This window comes from Panulirus ornatus, chromosome 34 (genome assembly GCF_036320965.1).
Source record: "Panulirus ornatus isolate Po-2019 chromosome 34, ASM3632096v1, whole genome shotgun sequence".
NCBI lineage: Eukaryota > Metazoa > Arthropoda > Malacostraca > Decapoda > Palinuridae > Panulirus > Panulirus ornatus.
The window spans coordinates 8,191,228-8,217,265 of NC_092257.1; the positions used below are offsets into that span (position 1 = coordinate 8,191,228).

At 44.4% G+C, this 26,038-nt stretch overlaps 1 protein-coding gene across 1 annotated transcript in view; it reads right to left on the minus strand.

Annotated features, from left to right (window-relative positions):
• The window catches only part of LOC139759720 (cell adhesion molecule Dscam1-like), a 206,320-nt gene that overhangs the window by 170,411 nt on the left and 9,871 nt on the right, over window positions 1-26,038 (minus strand). Inside the window, exon 2 of the mRNA XM_071682115.1 lies at window positions 3,092-3,354. Coding sequence (XP_071538216.1) covers window positions 3,092-3,134 — 43 coding nt within the window. The 5' untranslated portion in view covers window positions 3,135-3,354. The remainder of the gene's footprint in view (window positions 1-3,091; window positions 3,355-26,038) is intronic.

Consider the following 26,038-nt stretch of genomic DNA (forward strand, 5'->3'; position numbering starts at 1 on the left):
GTTTCCTTGCGCTACCTCGCTAACGCGAGAGACATCGACAAAGCAAATAAATAATTATATATATATATATATATATCTTTCTTTCTTTCAAACTATTCGCCATTTCCCGCGTTAGCGAGGTAGCGCTAAGAATAGAGGACTGGGCCTTTTTTGGAATATCCTCACCTGGCCCCCTCTGTTCCTTCTTTTGGAAAATTAAAAAAGAAAAAAAGAGAGGGAAGGATTTCCAGCCCCCCGCTCCCTCCCCTTTTAGTCGCCTTCTACGACACGCAGGGAATACGTGGGAAGTATTCTTAATCCCCTATCCCCAGGGATGATATATATATATATATATATATATATATATATATATATATATATATATATATATATATATATATATATATATATATATTTTCCCCGTTCAGGGAGGGTGAGTGTGCCAAGCCGGTCATTCTCGCCATCAGTGAGTTCTTCAGAGACCAGGACGTCACCTACCACCGCAGAGACAATAGAGAGAGACTCATGGCCTTCCTGTTACCCTCCTGCTGAGCGAGTGCGTCCCCAGAGCATACTTGTGTGAGAAAGAAAAACTGCTGCGTGATGCAAATTGGAGGATTGGAGGCAGCATCCGCCCAGCAGACCACCAGTAGGTGAACACGGCGCGGGGAGAAGCACTACGCCGTCAGCAGAACTCGTCAGGCAAGGACGGTAAAGCAATTGTACGGCGCGCGCGCACACACACACACACACACACACACACACACACACACCAATGGAGACACCGGTTCTTAGAGCGTACATAGAAAGATTTCCCACAGCAGGACGTCTCGTGAATACACTAGGACGAGGGACTGACACATCGTCGTTACTAGACCTGATCTCCGTCATGGATCAACATCCATATATCATACACGATACACCAGTGGGAAATAGTGATCATATTTTGCCTCAGTTTGATTATATGGTAAAAGAGGAACGTAAAAAGAACAGGGTTGAGACTCTGAAAGAGGATTCATATTCGTGGAAACTACAAGAACTGGGAAATAGGAGTTCATTGGCCAGGAACCAGAGCAGTGTGGTGGAAAGTTCTGTGGAGCTGACAATAAAGAAGTCGGAACATAGGTTCCCACAGCAAATATAAAAGGAAGATCGAAAAAGAAGGAGAGGTGGCTTAGCAGATGTGGAAAAGCTTTGCGATGTTCTGTGACGAAGACATAGACAACACTCCAGCCAGAGAACATTCATGAGGAGTAATAGAGCAACAGACGATTATACCAAGACTAGAAAGAAGGAACAGAGAACCGCAGAGATGAATATTGTGTACAAGACGGGAGATAAAGAAATGAAAAATTCCACAGATTCATCATGAGTGAATTGTGAGTTAAAGACCAGAAAATCAGGCTGACACAGACGGGTGAGGAGGTATAGATGATGATGCAAGAATATGCCAGATGCTGAATGACTAAAGCAAAATTATTCCCGCAGAGAACGATACCACAACTGCAACGCCACAGACCTGGACTGAAATATCTATAGAAGACATAAACTGAATACTGGATGAAGTAGGGAAGGAGGGCAAATGAATGGGAGATGAATAAGAAAAAGTGGCAGGAAGTCAAGAGAAAGGTGCAGGGGTAGAAAACGGTCAATAAAGTTCTAGGGGAGCATGTCAAGCAGTTGAAAGTGTGCAGAAAACAAGATGGCAAGTGGGAAGTGGTGAAGGAGGTGATGAAGTGAGGAGGATACGGTGTTACGATGAGAGAGCCATGGAGAGTGGTTTAGTGAAAAAAAAGGTGCTGGAAACCTTGCGTAAGATCAAATGTGGCAAGGCGGCTGCAGTGGATGACATTGCAGTTGAATATCTTAAGAAGGTGACTGTGTTGTTCATTGGTTAGTCAGGATTTTCACTGCAGGTATGGATCATGGTGAGGATCCTGATGATTCCCGGAATGCATGTATGATGCCATCATATAAAGGTGAGACAAAGATGAGTGTTCGAACCACAGAGGTATAAGTTAGTTGAGTGTTCTTGGTAAGTTGTATGGGAAAGTGGAGATTGGGAAGGTGAAGGCATGCACAGCGCATCAGACTGTGGAGGTACAATGTGGTTTCAGGGGTGGTAGAGGATGTGTGATTCAGGCGTTTACACTGAAGAATGTGTGTGATAAATAAGTGGAGAAAAAGGAGTTGTATGTGGCATTTATGGATCAGGAAAAAGCATATGATAGGGTTGATAGAGATGCCTTGTAGAAGGTCATGAATATATGGTTTAGAAGGAAAGCTACTAAATGTAGTGAGATACTTTTTCAAGAGTGCAAGGTATGTGTAAGAAGAGGAAGAAAAGAGAGTGAGTTGTTCCAAGTGAAGGTCGGTCTGCGGTATGGGTGTGTGATGTCATTATGGCTGTTTGATTTGTTTATGGACGGGATGGTGAGGGAGGTAAATGTAAGAGTCAAAGAGAAAGCGAAAATACAGTCTGTGTGGGGTGAGGGGATGTGGCAAGTGAGTCAGTTGTTGTTTGCTGATGTCACAGCTCTGGTAGCGCATGCGTGTGAAAAATAGCAGAAGTTGGTGACTGAATTAGGGAGAGTGTGTGATAGAAGGAAGTTGAAAGTAAATGTAAGATAAAAGCAATTTCATTAGGCTTAGTAGCTCCAAGGGACATGTCAGGTGGGGTGTAGGTTTGAGTGGGAAAAATATGTAGTGAGTTTTTTTAGATACCTGAGAGTGAATATGGCTGCGAATGGAAACATGAGAGCAGCAGGGTGGGTGAGGGAGCGAAGGAATGTGTGGAGAGATCGTTATCTTTGAGGGTGAAAGTGGGTGTGCGGAAGGTGGGAAGGATAGTGGGTAGTGGGATGATGAAATCAAGATGCTCGTGAAAGAGAAAAGAAGGATGTATGACCGATGCTTACAGGAAAGGAGTGAGAACGAGCAACAGTTGGTGAAGAGGAAGGTATGTACATGGATCATTGCTGTATTCATCATGTGATACACCTGTAACAGAGGACCAACTCAAAGCGAAATTACACAACACCAGTAAAGGGTATGGCATACACGACACGGCAAAAGAAAAGAAATAAATGTTCCAACAAGTAACATTACTCACCCATGACAGGAGGCGGTGTGCACGTTCGGGCGACCACCATCATCCCCACGTGGACCACACGCGCACGCGAGTGTGCGCACCTGCACCACACGGAGCTCTGATCTTCGATATATGTATATATTTTATTCGACGGCACTCATAGCATCACTGGCCTCAGCGAAGCGTCATAGAGAACGCTGTACCAATCAGGATCAACGGCGGATAAAATTCCCGCTACTTCTGTTATCGGCCAGATTTCACGTACATTCGCTAGATATCAAAACCTGAAACAGAAAACATTTGCAAATGTGAATAATTGATACACACAGGTAGGAAGATTTCCATGCACTGTACCTCGGGTAAGGTCATCCTGCAGTGCGCTACGTAACCTGTTCTCAGTACAGAGTAACGTGATGCACGCCAGCAGTAGCACTTGTGCAAAATGGGACGTCATGACGACGCCTTCTCGTCCAGAGCGCTGCTGCAGTTGGTAACGTAATAAGGACGTCACCATGGTCCAGGGAGCTGCTGCAGATCATGACGTAATAAGGACGTTTCAGTAGCCCATGGCGCTGCTGTGGGTGGTGACCTACTGCCGGATATTATTTCTTAATTTTCTTGCTAACTCTACGTTTCTGCGTTGGCAAGGTAGCGCCAGAAACAAAAGAGCAACAACTGCTACATTTGCTCGCGTCCCTCTCCAGTTGTCATGGGTAATGCACCCATACCAGAGCCCACTATCCAGAGTCAGTCCCCACAGAGCACCCTATCCAGAGTCAGTCCCCACAGAGCACCCTATCCAGAGTCAGTCCCCACAGAGCACCCTATCCAGAGTCAGTCCCCAAAGAGCTTTCCGTGATTTGTCCTGACCACTTCACATGCCCTAGTTCAGCCCAGTGACAGAAAGTCGTCCCGTGGATGCCATATCGAACCTGTTCATTCTTTTTAATGCCCGCCTTCCATCCTCCTGAATGATCACACCCCAATACCTCAAAATCTCTCTCACTCCATCCCTTCTGCTTCTTCTCGGTGTTTCCTCGCCTTGTGCCTCCTCTCCTTCTCACATAAGCATCTTATCCGATCGAAATTTCTTCGACCATCTTCATGATTATGTGTAAGCAAAATCAGCAAACCCTCGTCGGCTCTCTCAATTAAACTGCGCTTACAGCTTCTCCTCACCACACTTCTGTCGTTTCTTACACTATCAAGTCGTTTCTCATCACATTTTGTCCTCAGGCATTTCATTTTTAATTCGTTCATCTTTTCCTAGACATCCATTCTTACCCTAATACTGTCTTCTCCATTTACACGCACCTCTCAGTGTTCCCAGCCCCTTATCCCTCTCTCTTATCATGCTCTATGACTCATCAACCCCAATGATGCCATCCACTGCCACGTCCCATGTACCTAAAGCATTCCATTCCCTTCAGATCCTCTTCGTTCAATACTCATACCATCCTAATTTGTCTCTGTTATATCTCAATATTGAAATTACTTTTGTTTACATGAACTCTCAACGTCCTCCTTTCACACACTCTCCCAAACTTAGACCTCAGCTTCTGGAGTTTCACGAGTATACCACCAGAGCCGCGTCATCAGCAAATAGAAACTGCCTCATGTCTCAGGCTCCACCATCAAAGTGTATGAAGACCCGTTCTTCGCTCCAAGGACTTTGCACTTCCCTCACTCACCACTCACCTCGTCCATATATAAATCAGACAGCTGTGGTGACACCCTTGATGCAGACTTGCCTTTACTTGGAACCATTCACCCCTTTTCCTTCATATCCTTACTAACGCTTTTCTTTCCCGGCGAAAACTCGAAGCATTTAGCAGCTTTACCAATCACCATATATATTCACATCTTCCACAAGATAACTCTGTCAAGTATCATATGCTTTTCCCAGGTGAATAAATCCTATTAGCGCATCCCCCTTCTCCAAGTACGCCTCATGAATAATATCTTTTTCAAGAAGCTGGTCCACATGTCCTCTACCACTCCTGAATTCACATTATTCCTCTCTAGTTTGATGCTCTGTACCTGCCAATCACAATTCTTCAATACAATCAACTAGTTACACTCAGTGGACTTATACTTCCGTAATTTGTGCATTCACTTTTGTTCCTCTTGCCTTTATATAGGGACACTATGCATTCATTCTGCCAGTCCTTCGGCACCTCACTTTAGGCCATACATACACTGAAAAGCCTGACTAACCACCAAACAACAACATTGTCACTTCCTTTACAGAGAAGCTCACCGGAAATTCTTCTTCTGCTGTTTCGCCACATTTCCTCTTATTCATGGTTTTCGAATTTCATGAAGCCACTCACCATGACTCTCACACTCCACATACCAGCACGTCCAAAACGCGGTGCCTCTGCCACACCATCTTCAACACATACGACAGCCCTAACTAATAGTCATTTCAACTCTAGCACCTATTCTTTGCCTGTTACGACTTTGCCATCTGTACCCCTCACTCTAACTCTCATTTGTCCTCACGTTCGCTGTCCAAAATATATTTCTATTCTCCCTCAGTCTCATCGATACATTCCAACCCCATCTCTCAATTGCCCTGTTTTTTCACCTTCAGTACATTCCTCTTAACTTCCTATCAATTTCTCTTGTACACCTCCCAGTCATTTGTACTCCTTCCTGCAGATACCGTCCATAGATATTTTCCTCTTTCACTCTCAACCTTCTATCAATTTCTCTTGTACACCTCCCAGTCATTTGTACTCCTTCCCTGCACATACCGTCATAGATATTTTCCTCTTTTACCGTCAGTTCATTTCCCTCATCCCATCACTCACAACCAAGTCTCATATGTCCACATCCCGCCTTACGCACGCCACGCACATCATTCCGGCACGGTAGCCTTTTTTCTTTTTGCTTCCCTAAATGCCTTTCATTTCTCGCTCATATTTCACTCATTATCTCTTGGTATCCTTGCAAACATGTCTATATTCTACTCTTATTCTCTAAATGTGACTCTGTTTTATATACACACATACTTCTCCTATCTTAGCGAGGTGTAACCAGGAACAGAAGGAAAATGGCCTTATTTACAAACACTCACTTTCATGTATATTGCACCGAAACCATAGGACACCATCCACAGCTAAGCCCCACAGGATTCTATGGCTTACCATTACCACTTCATTAGGCACACGCCATAGTTTAGTTCACTGTACCATATTGGTCAAATTCCTTCTTTCTCATATACGCCTTTAACCCTTATGAATGTTACGGCCTCAAAACCTCACTTTCATTCCATCCTTCCATCTCCCTCTTGGTGCTCCCGTTCTCCTTCCTTCCCTCAGCTTCTGACACGTTAACTTTCTTAGTCATCCTCTTATCGCTCATCCTCGCTATATGTCCGAACCATTTCAGCGCACTGCATTGCACTTACTACCGCACCTCACTCTTACACTACCGCACCTCACTCTTACACTACCACACTTCACTCTTACACTATCACACCTCACTCTTACACTACCACACCTCACTCTTACACTACTACACCTCACTCTTACACTACCACATCTTGCTCTTACACTACCACACCTCACTCTTACACTACCACACCTCACTCTTACACTACCACACCTCACCCTTACACTACCATACCTCACTCTTACACTACCACACCTCACTCTTACACTACTAAACCTCACTCTTACACTACCACACCTCGCTCTTACACTACCACACCTCACTCTTACACTACCACACCTCACCCTTACACTACCATACCTCACTCTTAAACTACCACACCTCACCCTTACACTACCATACCTCACTCTTAAACTACCGTTCCCTACACCACATATTGTCCTCAGCCACTTCATTTCCAACATGTCTAACCTCTCCTAATATTCAGCACACAGGGCCCACGATTCACATTCATACAACACTGATGGGACTACTACATCGTTGGACATACTTACCTTCACCCTTACAAACACATACACACATCTACTCACAGTCCAGCCAGGACTTTAGCGATCTCTTCCATTAGATGTCTTACTTCATTGCCAATGGTTCCATCCACCGCCAAGTCCACTCCCAGGTATTTAGCAGTCCACTTTCTCCAGATCCTCTCCAATCTACTCTGAAACCATCGTGTGTTATCCGGTTTACTGAATGTAAATGCAGCCAAACGCTGGACGTGTAAACAGACATACATACAATTTAGACATCAAGACTACAACAGAGTGTCAAACAGTCTTTCCACAAAGAATGTTGATAGACATCAGGATAATAACGAGGATAGAGGCTGACAGGGAATCTTTACACACACATCTAAGGCTGTTGATAATGTTCATGATTGTTGGAATTGGGCTTGTTCTTCTAGTGGTCTGTATAAGCTCGGACGACCATAAGGTGGTTGTGGTACCGAATTTCAACTCCAGAATGACGGATTTCCAATGGCATGAAGGTGTACCCATGGCTGGTGATGTAATGATGGACGTCGCTATAACTCAGGGAGCTGCAGCTGTTGGTGACGTGATGTTCCTCAGGGTGAGATGCTGCAGGTGGTATGTAGTGAGGACGTAAACATGACGCAGGCTAGAGTGATCTTGATGGTGACATTGTGCACACGTTCTTGTGACCCAGGATGATCTACTCTATGGGGTGATGTGTAAGGTCATCCGCGTGACCCAGGGTGATCTACTGTAAGGGATGACCTGGTTCTGGCGGCGCAGACGGCAGCTGGTCTGCAGAAAACAATTAACATCATGACAGAGACTCTCGCGTCGGGTGGCGTTCAGGTGAACCCAGGAATGTGTTGAACCCTCAGCATGGAGGTCGATGGCAAACGCAAGACTTGGTATGTCAATAAGAACAAGGACGTTCGAAGTCTTGGGCAGCGATATCGGCTGTATAGATACTGAGGACGACTACAAGTACCTCGGTGTTCTCGTTGGAGCAGGAGGCAGGCGACGGTCTTACAGTTCCCTGCTTAAAGAGGGGCTGTCTAGTATCACCAGACCTCCTCTATAACCTCAGCAGAGGATTTCGAAAAATTGCTCACCTCGTCTGACCCCGTAATTCAGGCAGTGGTACGGGAACCTGTAATTAGGAAGAAATTACAGAGTTGGTCGGGCCCCGCATGCATTGCTTGTCGGCAGGCGAGCAATAAAAACGAACGCCATCGTGCATGAAGGTCGAACCTAGTCAGCACCTGTGATAGGATAGGTCTCGCTCCATCTGCGGCCGTACCCCAGGTAAGCAGATGGGTCACCAGTGGAACCCGTCTTCTCACGAGCGATGACTACGTGAAGGCCAGGTGAGGGACTGGTACGTTACCTACTCCCGCTAGGGCTGCAAGAGGCCGACCCGAAATCTCCGTCCTCTGTGACATATGTCACAAGCCCTGTACTCTCCGGCTTATTGCTCAGGTACGCCCACGGGGGTGGGGTTAAAAGGCACGACAGCATCAGTACCGCTGTGGCTGGCCGGTTGAGACAGAAGAGATACGATGTGGATTGTGAGTCTCGTATTGCCATTGCAGGATCCTTCAGGAAGCCAGACACTGTGGCTTCTAAAAGTACAGGGACAATAATCATCGACGCCCAAGTCTATGGAGTTTGCTTTGCACTCTCAACTGCATACGAACCCAAGTGCAGCTATAACGGTACCCCGGACGTCTTACCGGTAAAGACTACGCGCGGGTCACGTCAGTTATTCTGAACTGGCATGGTGCATGGTGTCAGGAGAGCGCAAGTGCTCTCAGAGGGTTGGGGCTTTCCTACCGGTATCTCGAGGCGTGCGCCGTGAAAGCCCTAACCTTGACCCATTCCCTTTACAGGATGTGATCAAGAGCACAGGTTAAGATCGGTCAGCCTGTCTGTAACATCTAGTGTCGGCCCTCGGGCTGGCGTGGGTGTTCCCTCCTTCGTGTGTTTCTTGGGGTAGGGATCTGGTCGTGCTCCTATGGCTACCATGGTGGATACCAGTTCCCGAGGGCGGCTTGACGAGGTGAGAAAGTAAACATCTCGACACGGTAAGCCTGCTACTCCCACTGTTGTGCAGCACTGGATGGTGTACAATGATGGGGGATTCTACTGAGGCTCGGGTGGTGGGTGAGGATATATCAAACCACCTTTTCAACTGTCGATGTTCTCTCCTTACTTCTGGCCTTGCTCTCTGCAGTCTGATGTGTCACCTTCCTCCTGATGACCTACACATCTCCGATTAACAACTTGCTTCATTATCTACACGTAACTAGTATCCTCTCCCCTTCTCAGCAGTTAGTTCCCTAGCACTCTATACTAACAATTGACAATAGTGAAAAAAAAATGGCTTGATAAGGTCATCCACGTGACCCACGTGTGGTGACGTAATGAGCAAGTCTCCGTGATCCAGTGAGAGCTGCTGCAGGTGGCGTGGTGATGGGAGGGAGGGCCTCGGGTCGTGGGTGAGGGGTGGCCAGGCACGAGTCGCGTGCTGCACCTCACTGTTTCGCGGCACTGAAGGTCCATAACGGGACGCCATTCCTAGCACGCGATCCGGTCTTGGCCGCACACCAGCATCAGGCGGTGCGCCAACACTGCCCCTCCCCTCCCACTGTTTCCTTGGAAAGGTAGTAGTCCTACAGCCAGGCGGCGCTCGTAGCTATGAGTATTGAGTTTCATGTTCTGCAATGATGGTGTGATGTGGGGAAAACAGATGAAGAGTAAATGAAACGTAATTTGGAGCAATAGTTCTTCGTAGTACGGTATTACATAAGGCGATAGAGATGTGAGTGAAAACAACACACACACACACATACACACACACACACACACACACACACACAAATCATTATATACGTTGAGAACTTCTAACTTCCAAAGCTGAGAAGATTTTTCTTAATTTTGATACGATTTGAAAAGTTTTTTTGTAATTGTAATGGTCGCCATTTCACTTATCTTTACGTTTATTAACGCCACGTTTTCGTGATCTTCATAACTCCCACCACTACTGCTCTTGCTAAGAATATCGAAAGAGAAGTCAACCGATTAGAATTATAATCCACCATTTTTTCATCGTGTTATTCAGAACAACATTACAAAGCTACGAGCACCGCCGGGCTAAAGGTACATTTTATCGTTTGTTTTCTCTCGCAAGACTTGACAAGTTAATAGACGTTGTGATTAAGAGGGTAATCTAGTCACTCGACCCACCGTAGTAGCCGCTCAGGTCCGCCCATACACCGGGCCTCAGTGATTTACTAGCCTTACTGGCGTCGTTTCACATTCCACAACCGCCTCCACTTCAAGTATGGTCTCCCTGGACGTGACCACCAGGGCAATGCTGTTCACTGTGTTCCTGGCTGGCATCTTGCTATACCACTGGAGCTTTGTTTGATATCCAGTGGGAGATCGTCGTTTAAACTGGTGTCGAATACTCATAAGAAACGCCTACTCATGATGGGACATTTTTGATATAGACAAAATAACGTAGCATATCATTTACTGTGTTGGGTCGCCTTGACACAAGTGTATTCACTTCCTTGCAGAGAAACATATGAGTTCACGTGCCACGTCAGGTAAGTCTACTAGTCCTAAATCTTCGTCTTTCGTGTTAAGATAATTTCAGGATATGTGGGTACGTGGTTCATTAACTATCACTGACCAGGTAGATGGCTCGACTGTCAGTGTTAAGACTCGCGTTTTCTATTCTTAAGAAGGTTGTGAGGTGGAGGATCATCTCCGTTTTCAGTCTCCGAAGGTTTGGGAAAGGTAGTTACCCCAGTGGTGAGGCTTTAGGGTGGTGGGGTGAGGGTCGGAATCACCCTCATGTTGAGAGTTAGGAGACCGAGGATGGAGGAGCTGAGGCTCAGGAGTGGTGACGGGAGGGGTGAGCTTTGTAGTGAAGTCTTGCGTGCTCAGGGCGTGCAGTGGCTAAGACTACCTGAGGGCGGTGGGTGAACTTCGTATGGAGGCTATAGGGATCTGTTATGATTTGAACCCCTCCCCCCCTCTTTTATAAGTTTGGAAGTGCCAAATGGAGGCTCTAAGGATCAGTTATAAGTTGACCTTCCGCTTGATAGAAGTTTGGAGGTGCCTGGTGATGGGGAGCACATCAGCAAACTAGAAGATAACCCATAGCAGATACTCATCCTTTTATTAAATCATTTCCCAATATGATATGCAAAGTCTCTTTCTAAACGTGTGCTTCATTTCTTGGAATAATTGCACTTGGAAAGAGAGAGGAAGTGGAGGCAGAGAGTCAGCTAAGTGACGTCCAGTGTACCTGAAGTGTGTCGTTCTGAAGCGTGTTGACAAAGTAGTGAGGTAACAATGAGACACAAGATGTTGCTCAGGATTAAGTCCTCAGTGTCGTCTCAACAGGAGAAAGACATGAGTCGGAAAGCTGAGAATTGAGTATTGATTACCAGCTCGTGTCTCACTCCTTCCTCACTACCCATCTGTCAAAATAAGTAGCTTTCAGGTTAATGGATGGTCTATGCCTGAGTCTCCAGTGTATAGCCTTGCCATCTCCTCTCCTCTCTTTTACTCTGTGTTGCTCTCACATTCTCAGTACCAAGTGACGGTGTATCTACTGTTGTGATGGTTAACCTATGTCGTGTCTCAACACAGTCTTTCCCATTTTACTCATTACTTATCAACTCATCGTTATCACCAACACTTGCCGTCATCATCGCCACTATCATCATCCCTCACCTATTATCACAAGCCCTCATCACTCTCATTAATACCCATTGACACGACTCACAGTCATCTTCGCCATCGCCAACACCCGCATAGCCATCACGGTCAGCAGCCATCATCATCATCATCATCATCATCATCATCATCACCATCATCATCATCACCATCATCATCATCATCACCATTACCATCATCATCATCACCATCATCATCATCATCATCACATCATCATCATCATCATCATCATCATCACCATCACCATCATCATCATCATCATCACCATCATCATCATCATCATCACCATCATCATCATCACCATCACCATCATCATCATCACCATCATCATCATCATCATCACATCATCATCATCATCATCACATCATCATCATCATCATCATCATCATCATCATCATCATCATCATCACCATCATCATCATCATCATCATCATCATCATCATCATCATCATCATCATCATCATCATCACCATCATCATCATCATCATCATCATCATCATCATCATCATCATCATCATCATCATCATCATCACCATCATCATCATCATCATCATCATCATCACCATCATCATCATCATCATCACCATCATCATCATCATCATCATCATCATCATCATCATCACATCATCATCATCATCATCACCATCATCATCATCATCATCATCATCATCATCATCACCATCATCATCATCATCATCATCATCATCACCATCATCATCATCATCATCATCATCATCATCATCATCATCATCATCATCATCATCATCATCATCATCATCATCATCATCATCATCATCATCATCATCACCATCATCATCATCATCATCATCATCATCATCATCATCATCATCATCATCATCATCATCATCATCATCATCATCATCATCATCATCACCATCATCATCATCATCACCATCATCATCATCATCATCACCATCATCATCATCATCATCATCATCATCATCATCACCATCATCATCATCATCATCATCATCATCATCATCATCATCATCATCATCACCATCATCATCATCATCACATCATCATCATCATCATCACATCATCACATCATCATCATCACCATCATCAACATCATCATCATCATCATCATCATCATCATCATCATCATCATCATCATCATCATCATCATCATCATCATCATCATCATCATCATCACCATCATCATCATCATCATCATCATCATCATCATCACCATCATCATCATCATCACCATCATCATCATCATCATCATCATCATCATCACCATCATCACCATCATCATCATCATCATCACCATCATCATCACCATCATCATCATCATCATCACCATCATCATCATCATCATCATCATCATCATCATCATCACATCATCATCATCATCATCATCATCATCATCATCATCATCACCATCATCATCATCACCATCATCATCATCATCATCATCATCACCATCATCATCATCATCACCATCATCATCATCATCATCACCATCATCATCATCATCACCATCATCATCATCATCATCATCATCACCATCATCATCATCATCACCATCACCATCATCACCATCATCATCATCATCATCACCATCATCATCATCACCATCATCACCATCATCATCATCATCATCATCATCATCACCATCATCATCATCATCACCATCATCATCATCACCATCATCATCATCATCATCATCATCACCATCATCATCATCATCATCATCATCACCATCACCATCATCATCATCATCATCATCAATATCTTCACCATCATCAACATCATCATCATCATCACCATCATCATCATCATCACCATCATCATCATCATCACCATCATCATCATCATCATCATCATCATCATCATCATCATCATCATCAATATCTTCACCATCATCAACATCATCATCATCATCACCATCATCATCATCATCACCATCATCATCATCATCATCATCATCATCACCATCATCATCACCATCATCATCATCATCATCATCATCAGTAATAACCAGGAGAGTGATCCTGGAACGCTTACATCGCCTGCAGTGCAGCGCGGTTATTGGCAGAGGAAAATATCGAAAACACCTTTATTAAGTCTCATGGCCAACGATGGAATTTTCAAGTTACAACCAAGGTTAAATTCCAGGTTAGGCTGACTTATTTAGGGCCTTACTCAGGCAAAATCCAACTCGAGTTATGGGCCTTAAGTTACTCAGTTCTTTAAATGCTAGGAATTAACGGCGTAAAGTTTCATTATCGTCTGATTTACACTCCTCAAGTTATGACGAAGGTTATACTGCAAGTTAGTAATTGCCAGCGACAAACAACGCAGTCCCTAAGATAAAAATGAGTGGAAAGCTACCAGAAGCAGTGTGGACTTTGTATGAAGAGAACTAAGCTATTTAATCTGTTTTCCAGATGGGGTTGTGAGGGCGGAATTTGGATAGACAAGTTTGCAGCCTGTTAGGGGTGGGGAAGCATAAGAGGCGAGTCTGTTGCTGTTTGCTGATGACACGTTTCTGGTGGCAGATTCGAATGATAACCTGCAGGAGTTTTGTTATCGTTGTTGTTGTTGTTGTTGCTGTTGCTGTTGTTGTTGAAAAAAAACAGTTATTAAGTTCAGCTCTGGAGAGAGACAGACTGGTTTGAATGCAGAGAACCTGGAGGAAGTAGAATGTGTCAGATACCAGGGAGCAGATATGGCAGAGGATTGAACCATGAGAGCAAAAGAAAGCCAAAGGTTGGATGAGGTGGGGGTAAAGAGAAAGGTCATTGTCTGTGAGGGCATAGATGGGCATGTTTGTTGGCATATTAGTCCCGAAGGTGTTGAATGGATCAGAGGTCTGAGATCAAAAAAGTACGGAAGAGGCTGGATGTGTTGGAAATCAAATATTTTAGGACATGTGTTGTGAGGAGGGTCGATCGAATAAGAAATAATGGATAAAGAAACAGGTGTCGTGGTAAGAAGACAATGCATGAGCGAGGCGAAGAGAATGTGTTAAAATGGTTTGGACATATGGAGAGGATGAGTAAGGAGAGGTTGATCATGGGGGGTATACGTGTCATAAACGCAGGTAACAAGGAGGACGAGGAAACCACGGAGGAGGAGGAAAGATGAGATGCAAGATGCTTTGAGCGATCGGAGTCTGGATATGCAGGAGGTGTGCGGCGTTCATGGAACAGAACAAACGAGAGACACACTGTCACTGGGTTGAACCAGAGTACATGGAGCGGTTGGGGGAAATCATGCAAAAGTCTGTGTGTCTTGGCTGTGGATTTGGGGGTCTCAAGTTTCTCATATTGTACATTATACCTAGAAAGTAGATGTGAGGAAATGAGGCCAGCCTTCGTCGGTTCCTGGCGCTACTACGCGAACAAGTATAAAAAGAAAGCAAAATTATTCCTCCAACACATGATTTTGGTAGGACACTGCGCTACTGAAGGGGACTGAGATATCCCTTCGATTAACATGGATGGGTATTGTTCTCCACCATTTTCATTAGCATGGAAAGGCTTGAGGTTCCTCTTTCATGGAATCAAATGTACTTGCAACAAGAAAGTGTACTCTCCTCTATGGAGATTAAAATATCCAGGGATGGAGATGGTAGATGAGAATGAAAATGCGTCCTCTTCCTCCTTCGCTAAGTATACGTGGAAGTGTTAAAGAAGAATGAAGGTTATACACCCGCCCAAGGGACACTATAAGACTTCTTCACCTCGGACTACCACAGTTCCAACCCTGCTGGCTGCCTTTAGCCTTAACCTCATCTCTGAAATGACCTTCCGCATGACCGGTGTTACCTGGCGTACCGCAGTCTGGTCTACCTAACACGGCAACTACCTCCCCTCCTGGCGGACTGGTTGTGTTTCAACTCTGCTGACTGTTGTTACTGTCCAGCCTCCTGTTGTCACTTCTTCACCTCTTCCTCCTACTGGTTACCACTGCCTCAACTCCTCCCTGATTCTTGCCTCCTGACCTTCTCCTTAACGGGCGCTCTCTTTCCTCCTACCTTGCCACCACTTCATGACCTCCTACCTTAATATAACTGCCTTACCTCTTGCCTGACTACCTCTGCCTGACTACCTCTTGCCTGACTACTTCTACCTGACCCACTTACCTGACTAACATTATCTAAGCGTCTATCTGACTGGCCCGGGATGATCTCCTCCCTGCTTTCTGATGCCTAGGCTCCTACCTAATTACCAGTCCTTTAACTGCCGCATCACTGCCAGCACCTGACCTCCTGCTGCATGACTACCAGTGCCTGACATGTGTAGCTGGCAGTGTTAGACATGCCTCTGCCAGCACCTGACCTGTGGAACTGACACTTCAGCACTTGCCTAACGTCTCACTCCCACTGTATAAACTCCAGTGCAGCTGAGAATATACCACAGTTCACAGACCCTGGCTCGTAATCTCACCATTATTCCTGTAAAAACAAATCGTACTTTTGCGCCTCACGGCTGTGCAGCACAGGTAATGGCACAGAAGACACAGACAAGCCATTAGCCTCATCGTGGGTAGAACAGGGATTACGTGTGGCAATCATGGCGTGCAACTACAATGCTTTATGCAGCGAGTGTGTGTGGTTGTGGATTTACGTGTGGAGACATAAACAAAAATAGCGCTTATGTCTGCCTCTGTTTACACACAATCCCTCCCCCCTCCCCCCCCAAACAATCCAGGGGAGGGGGAAGGGGGGGTTACAACCCTCCTGGCTACCGGGAGAGTTAATGACGGCGGAGCAGTGACCCAACACTACAGTGGCTGTCAGTTTCCCTTCCTTGAGCCAAATTGCTTTCTTTCCTTTTTGCTTCACATACACATGGGTCGTGGGCACTCACTCCACAAACACACACTCACCCCATCTCACGCATGGCACTCGACAACATGGATCTCACACCAAGCATTTTACTCTCAACCATAGAATCAGTGCTAGGGAGTGGCAGCGGTGCAGTCAGCCAGCACTTCAGTGGCTTTCTACTTCCCTGCCCTGGCCCAGATTTAATTAGACTAAAGAGAGATATTATCATCGTACCTGATTGTGAACACAGCTTATTGCACATCATTCAGAACTCATAAAGAAATCTTAATTACAAAAGAAAAACAAAAAATTACCCACTCGAGAGCAAGAAAAAAATAATCATAATGACAATAGAAATAAATGATATAAATTTTGTATTTACTGACCATCAACTTGGGATTTCGTTGTAGAGGGACAGCAAGATGTCTCTCACTCTCCTCCCCACAGCGACTAAAAGCTAATATGTCGTCAAGGCTTCCCAACCTGACCGTAAATTTAAAGATGAGGTGTCGATGTGAAAGCTGTGGCTGAAGACGACACTAGGACAACATCGGGTTTAAGTGAATGTGACACATTTTCCACCAACAGACTCAGTGAGTCTTGGATATCAACGTACCACGTGACAGCTCAGACCAGTGCTTGCATCTCAAGCACTGGAGTGGGAGGAATGATATGGTGTGAGTGTGACTGTTCGCTTGTGAAGGTATTATGTCCCCCTCCTCACTCCTTTTCACGTGACTACATGATCAGAATGACGCCACCATACCCAGCTTTATCACATCTTCCATAAACCTTACCTTCGACCAACGCATCTTCACTTCACACTCTACGAATGAATCATTACCACACCCTCGACATCACTGGCATGTGATTCTTATGACTTGGGTCAGAGGCCATCCACGCCACACCCTGACTCTCTCGCTGGCCGTAGCAGCGAGCGATGGATGTGTTTAATTTGTGGTGGTGTTAACCCTGGTACCCTATGTTCATCCTGTGAGCTGTATCGTTAAAGGATTACAGAGGTCACAAAGGGTCCTAGTCAGACACCAGTAGGTCACTATCTATATAGGATGATATAAAGTTGATTCATATTAGATGTTTCATGACCTCTGACCAGTCCCATCTCGTCAGACCAATCCTCAATCTGCTTTTGGCTCAAAACACTTAGTCTCCCCTTGTTTTTTCTCGGCATTATTCCTAGTCGTGAAGTGCTCGGCCCCGTGTGGTTCTTTTCAAACTCTATTCACGACAGTGTGGGTCACACAAGCTCTAGCCTTTATCTAGCTGACATAAGTTTGTGTTAGAACCATCTTGGCAACAACAAGTACACTTTACTTCCTTGATACAAGTCAACTGGCTTACAGGAAAAGTGAAAAACGAAGCTGATGTAAATTCTAACAATGGCCAAAGTCAGAAGGAAAGAAGAACCAGATTACTAGAACTTCTCGCTCGATGGAACATACATCCTCTGGACATTACAGACAGCTATGGTGGAGCAGAGCTTTACCTTCAGTAAAGCCAAATCATATGATTCAATGGTCAGCAACAAAGTCACCCGAGCGTTGGATAAAGAGGGATGTACAGTCCAGTGTCCTCCAGACGTCTCCAGAACATCAGATCACTACAGGACCATAAGATCTGCAACATATCAGAGATGTACATAGAGAGACATCAGATCTCGACAAAGTGTCTCCGGTGTATCTAAATTCCCGAGATCGAACATACGAAATCCAGTCTGACTCGGTAGATATGGCTAATCAAGCCAGCCAGGATGGACTCAGACTATGCTGTCTACGCATCCCCGGCCATTACATTGATCCGGAGCAATTCATCTCTCTAATCACTTGCTATAACTGTTAAGCAGTTGATGCCCACACCACAGAGGAATATGAGAAACGATCTGCTCACTAAGCTCAGAAAAGAACCACACATGGACAAAATACCCAGCAAAATAGCAAAAATGTCCTCACTACCAAATAGAAGAGGCAGCCACAGCAATAAAATATGATCTAAAGGAAAAGACAATAAAGGCAGAGCGAGAACAGCTGCACCGAAATAAGACCTGGCTCAACCTCTTCTTCTCACAGGTCACAAAACACACCAGGACCGTAAATGTACTCCCTGAGTTCGTGTGAGAACCACAGAAGATGGTTATCTCAATAATAATGTGTGCCTCGATACAAGAGAAAAAGACCCTTGATTCATACCAACAAGAGCTAGAACAACAGCATAACTCCTAAGGCTTACAACAGAGTACTACCAAACACCAGATAGACGAGCCTCTAACTAATATAACGAGCAACTTAAGGTCGGTGTTGAACCTAGCAGATCAGGTGGACTTCTCAGACCAAAACCCAGAGACATCTGGCACCAAGCCAAACGACTATGACCCCCGCTAGAACAGTTACCCTACAGCCTTCCACCCAACTCCCCTACAAAACCGACTCCGGTCAACACCTCACCAAGGATGCCCAAACACTCATAAATAACCTCAGGTCCCGCTCCACACGGGAGCACTACAGGTCAACCTCAAACCTGCACGTCTCCGAAGAAGCTCCTGGCCCCTCTACCTCACGAGACGATCCCGTTCCTCTATCAAGGAATATAGAGTTGAGATTGAATAACTGACAAGGAATATACTATTCAGCCCCCCGCCCCCAACTCCCAGTGACACAACACGTACCCACAAGTCAGTGAAAGGCCAATGTGAAAACAACAACTGGGAGAAATGATTTTCACTCAACACACCTCCATAATGATAAATGATTCAGTGTACAGTGCAACAGTGGACAGAAGCTTTGACCTTATTAATGCATAAACAGTGGACGAACCAGACATTGTCTTGTTAAACAGCCACAAACTGACTCAGATCCCGGGATGTTGAACCAACCCTCTGAGCCTCTCCCATCAGTTACACGCTGGTGTAGGCAGAGACGTCAGGAGAGGCTTCCAACATTAAATCTTCGATGACTTTCAGGCCTCTGACATCATCCCGATAATAATGATGACATTAGTGCGCACAGTTGATATTGTTACAGCCTATAGCCTCCTAAGGCGAGGATGTCTGATGTTACCTCAGTATTACAAGATCCTTGGGATACCAGGAGTAGCCTATTATAGTATTAACGCTTTGACGCTAGACATACAAATAGCGGAAACTTTACCACAATTACCACAGGCAGAAATATATCAAAATTATTAATAGATTTCGGTGCTCAAAACCTGGAGGCTAAACTTCTCAACCCTTTTAGGTCACTCAGCCTTTACCTCACTAGGAAATGACAAAATCTACCACAATAACCATATCAGAAATTTCTACAATACCGACTACGAAGAGAAGGAAACTGATGAAACAGACAAGGTTCTAGTTAGGTGGTAAGAAACCATGGAAAAAGGGCATTCAGCCGCAATCCTCATCAACAGACACAAGACATTATCATGCCCTCTGACCACTCCAGAAATAATAGAAACTAAACATCGTTTCACCAATACCGTAGCTTACGCCAACTGTTGCAGCTGGGCGTTTGCTCTGTACCAATAATGTAAAGACTTCCAACAGACCGTAATGGAGAAAGCAAGAAAATAATATATATATATATATATATATATATATATATATATATATATATATATATATATATATATATATATATATATATATATATATATATATATATATATATATATATATATATATATATATATATATATACATATATATATATATATATATATATATATATATATATATATATATATATATATATATATATATATATATATATATATATCGTAAATGAGATGGTCTTGAATATATCATTAATTTGCCAGTGCCTTTCCAGCTAACATGAAGAAAGAATAGACTCTAGCGAACCAAGTGATGAGTGATTTGAATCTAAAGATTTTCACTATCAGGCATTAAATACTATTGTTGTAATAATGTACATCATTGTCTACGTTAGAGTATGCTGCATTGTTACCAACAAGATGGACGAAATAGGACAATCCACGGATGGCATCACAGTGATGATATAAACGAAATCTGATCAAACTCAAAAGCCTTTCCACAGGGGAGATACCCAACACTATGGAAGACGCTAAAGGAATTAATCCGACAACAACATGAAAACTCAACCAGGAAGCTAGAACGACTACTCAGTATACTGCCAGTAGAATTACGAAACCCGCGTCGAACAAATACGGACCCATTAAGAAGTGTACTTGACTTGTGGTTGAAATCAGTCTCACGTGAACCAAGAATATTTGATCACGTAACGTAGGTGGCAGCTGAGAAGAATACTCTCATCCAGCGCATAAGAAACGTGCGGTGAGTGCTACGAGCTGGCTCTGCCATTATGTCTAAATCTCGTCGTAGATGCTCGTACGTAAGGAGGTACTCCCTCACACAGACAGACACACAAGCAGAAACATGTATCGCCCATACATACACGTATATAAACCTATATAAACATTACCACAAAAGTGTTCCCACAGACCTGCACTCACACACTCATCCCAAACACACACAAAGCCTCTTATCTATTCAAAAGATTCACTGCGCAGTAACACTCTAAGTCTTCGACTCCAAAATGACAAAATGCAGTATATATTTCAATGAATAAAAAAGATGAAGCCTATGAAGACACTAACGCCTTGAAATTTTTCGTTCTCCAGTTCAAAGAAGTGCAACATGCTAGGCGAAAATTCAGCAGTGGCCCCTGGATGTGACAAAACGTAGAAATATAGTGTAATATAGAACTATAGAGTAGAGCAGCTTGAAAAAAGCACTCAGGATCAAAAACTGCATCAGAGTTCCAAATACGCCGGTTCAAACTTACTGAAGCAGGGATTTTGTAAAAGCTTCAACGTTTTCCAGATATTATGGAGCTTTAAACGTAAAGAACATATAAAATGTTCTTATATCTATATATGTATATATGTATATATATATATATATACATACATATATATATATATATATATATATATATATATATATATATATATATATATATATATATATATATATATATATATATATATATATATATATATATATATATATATATATATATATATATATACACAGACATATACATGTATACACATGTACATAATTCATCCTTACTGCCTTTATTCATTCCCGTCGCCACCTCGTAACACATGAAATGACAACCCCCTCCCCCCGCATGCGCTAGAAAAGGACAACAAAGGCCACATTCGTTCACACAAAATCTTTTTCACTCCATCTTTCCACCTCCAACTTGGTCTCCCAAACATATATATATATATATATATATATATATATATATATATATATATATATATATATATATATATATATATATATATATATATATATATATAATATATGGGAAGTAAAGTAAAATTATTATTAAAAGGGAGAACTAAAAGATTCTTGGTGTCATTGAGTGGTTTGGGCTCAACTCTATAGAATGATTTCTTTGCTAACTTGAGAATATCTATCAGTGAAAGATCTAGGGTACTTTTACTTGGATCCGATAGAATATATCATCTCAAACTCATCATCAACAAACCCTGGACTGCAAATACGTAATACCCTAAGGAACATAGATTGAAATGATGATGATTTAACTCTGTCATGTTGAGATGAGTCATGATGGATATATGAGCATACATTGGTAGATTTTTCTGTATATGCTAAACTTAAACTTCCTTGCCCATGGATCTTGCAATCTTGAAATGGTAACATACCATTATTTACATTTTCGACTGTATATTCGATGGAAGGTACTAAATTTGTTAACTAAGGGAGGAAATGTTTGTAAACATCAGCTGTGTTGATGTCACAAAGTCATTTTGCAATTTAGAGAAATACAGCTGTGAGGCTGAGTGAGGACTGACGACACAGCTCGTGTCCGGATTGTCCGGTAACATTGATATTTCTCAGGCTCCTTCCTCTTATGCAGTAACACAAAATACAACAGATGCAACACTATCTTAACCCTCTCCTACCCTCTCCCCGCCTCTCCCCATCCCTCCAAAATACACCAGGGATGAAACAACTTCATAATATTCCATGCTAATAAATATACAACCAGAAAATACAAGATTTCTTCTGAAAATACACCAAGTAAAAATACAGCATTAACAGTAGGAGCCGACCACTCCTTACATATACAAGGCAGCTTCCAAAAATACAGACGATGTCCCCAGGGCAACGGAGCTGGTCGGAAAATCGGCTGGCTGCCAGCTGGTGAGTCACTCAGGTTATTAAAGACTGAACTCAGAAAGCCGTGGTTGTGTTTACAGATCGCCAGCATGAGGCTTCTCTTGCCTTCGCCGAGGTAGGATGATAATGATGATATCAGGGCACCGGGGGAATGGTAGATATGATAAAGATATCAGATGGAAGTTGATGAAGCACTTGTTACCACTAGAGCAGTCAGTGCTTGCTGTGTGGACCCAGTGACTGTTGTTGTGATTGTTGTAATGTGTTGTGTGAGGGTAACATCTGGGTGGAGGAGGGGTGGATGACAGGTGATGCCGCTGCTGGTCATGGGGGAATGGTTTTGGTCGCTTGCAATGGCTGGAGGTAGTTTGTAGAAATATCAGCGATGAAGATGTTACTGGTGAATTATAGGCACATAACACACGTTCTGCTGGTAGTGGTGGTTGATGATGAGTGTCAGCTGGTGTTCTAGACAGATGGGAACTGCGAGGATGAAGATGAGGTCTAGAAAACATTTGGATGGCCGTGAGTGTGGTCTTCGAAGAGGTCGCAGTTGATAACATTTTCTTTTATGTTACCTGAGACGGCACGGGCAACTGAGGCCCTAATCAAGGCCATCCCATTGAATCTGTATGTATTAACATTATCATTATTACATTATCATTGTTATTATTATTATTATTATCATTTTTGTTATTGTTGTTATTATTATTATTATTATTATCACTATTATTATTATTATTATTATTATTATTATTATTATTATTATTATTATTATTTCTTTTTTTTTTTGCTTTGTCGCTGTCTCCCGCGTTTGCGAGGAAGCGCAAGGAAACAGACGAAAGAAATGGCCCAACCCCCCCCCATACACATGTATATACATACGTCCACACACGCAAATATACATACCTACACAGCTTTTCATGGTTTACCCCAGACGCTTCACATGCCCTGATTCAATCCACTGACAGCACGTCAACCCCGGTATACCACATCGCTCCAATTCACTCTATTCCTTGCCCTCCTTTCACCCTCCTGCATGTTCAGGCCCCGATCACACAAAATCTTTTTCACTCCATCTTTCCACCTCCAATTTGGTCTCCCTCTTCTTCTCGTTCCCTCCACCTCCGACACATATATCCTCTTGGTCAATCTTTCCTCACTCATTCTCTCCATGTGCCCAAACCATTTCAAAACACCCTCTTCTGCTCTCTCAACCACGCTCTTTTTATTTCCACACATCTCTCTTACCATTACGTTACTTACTCGATCAAACCACCTCACACCACACATTGTCCTCAAACATCTCATTTCCAGCACATCCATCCTCCTGCGCACCACTCTATCCATAGCCCACGCCTCGCAACCATACAACATTGTTGGAACCACTATTCCTTCAAACATACCCATTTTTGCTTTCCGAGATAATGTTCTCGACTTCCACACATTCTTCATGGCTCCAGAATTTTCGCCCCCTCCCCCACCCTATGATCCACTTCCGCTTCCATGGTTCCATCCGCTGCCAGATCCACTCCCAGATATCTAAAACACTTCACTTCCTCCAGTTTTTCTCCATTCAAACTCACCTCCCAATTGACTTGACCCTCAACCCTACTGTACCTAATAACCTTGCTCTTATTCACACATCTCTCTTACCCTCACATTACTTACTCGATCAAACCACCTCACACCACATATTGTCCTCAAACATCTCATTTCCAGCACATCCACCCTCCTGCGCACAACTCTATCCATAGCCCACGCCTCGCAACCATACAACATTGTTGGAACCACTATTCCTTCAAACATACCCATTTTTGCTTTCCGAGATAATGTTCTCGACTTCCAAACATTCTTCAAGGCTCCCAGAATTTTCGCCCCCTCCCCCACCCTATGATTCACTTCCGCTTCCATGGTTCCATCCGCTGCTAGATCTACTCCCAGATATCTAAAACACTTTACTTCCTTCAGTTTTTCTCCATTCAAACTTACCTCCCAGTTGACTTGAGCCTCAACCCTACTGTGCCTAATGACCTTGCTCTTATTCACATTTACTCTCAACTTTCTTCTTTCACACACTTTACCAAACTCAGTCACCAGCCTCTGCAGTTTCTCCCATGAATCAGCCACCAGCGCTCTATCATCAGCGAACAACAACTGACTCACTTCCCAAGCTCTCTCATCCACAACAGACTTCATACTTGCCCCTCTCTCCAAAACTCTTGCATTTACCTCCCTAACAACCCCATCCATAAACAAATTAAACAACCATGGAGACATCACACACCCCTGCCGCAAACCTACATTCACTGAGAACCAATCACTTTCCTCTCTTCCTACACGTACACATGCCTTACATCCTCGATAAGAACTTTTCACTGCTTCTAACAACTTGCCTCCCACACCATATATTCTTAATACCTTCCACAGAGCATCTCCATCAACTCTATCATATGCCTTCTCCATCGACCACATACTGACGCTGCGGCACTCTGACGTCTCCCATGCTCGGCTACCGCACCTCACACTGACGCTGCGGCACTTTGACGCCTCCCACGCTGGGCTGCCGCACCTCACACTGACGCTGCGGCACTCTGACGCCTCCCACGCTGGGCTGCCGCACCTCACACTGACGCTGCGGCACTCTGACGCCTCCCACGCTGGGCTGTCGCACCTCACACTGACGCTGCGGCACTCTGACGCCTCCCATGCTGGGCTGCCGCACCTCACACTGACGCTGCGGCACTCTGACACCTCCCACGCTGGGCTGCCGCACCTCACACTAACGCTGCGGCACTCTGACGTCTCCCACGCTGGGCTGCCGCACCTCACACTGACGTTGCGGCACTCTGACGCCTCCCACGCTGGGCTGCCGCACCTCACACTGACGCTGCGGCACTCTGACGTCTCCCATGCTCGGCTGCCGCACCTCACACTGACGCTGCGGCACTCTGAAACCTCCCATGCTCGGCTGCCGCACCTCACACTGACGCTGCGGCACTCTGACGTCTCCCACGCTGGGCTGCCGCACCTCACACTGACGCTGCGGCACTCTGACGCCTCCCACGCTGGGCTGCCGCACCTCACACTGACGCTGCGGCACTCTGACGCCTCCCACGCTGGGCTGCCGCACCTCACACTGACGCTGCGGCAGTGTGACGTCTCCCACGCTGGGCTGCCGCACCTCACACTGACGCTGCGGCACTCTGACGTCTCCCACGCTGGGCTGCCGCACCTCACACTGACGCTGCGTCACTCTGAAGCCTCCC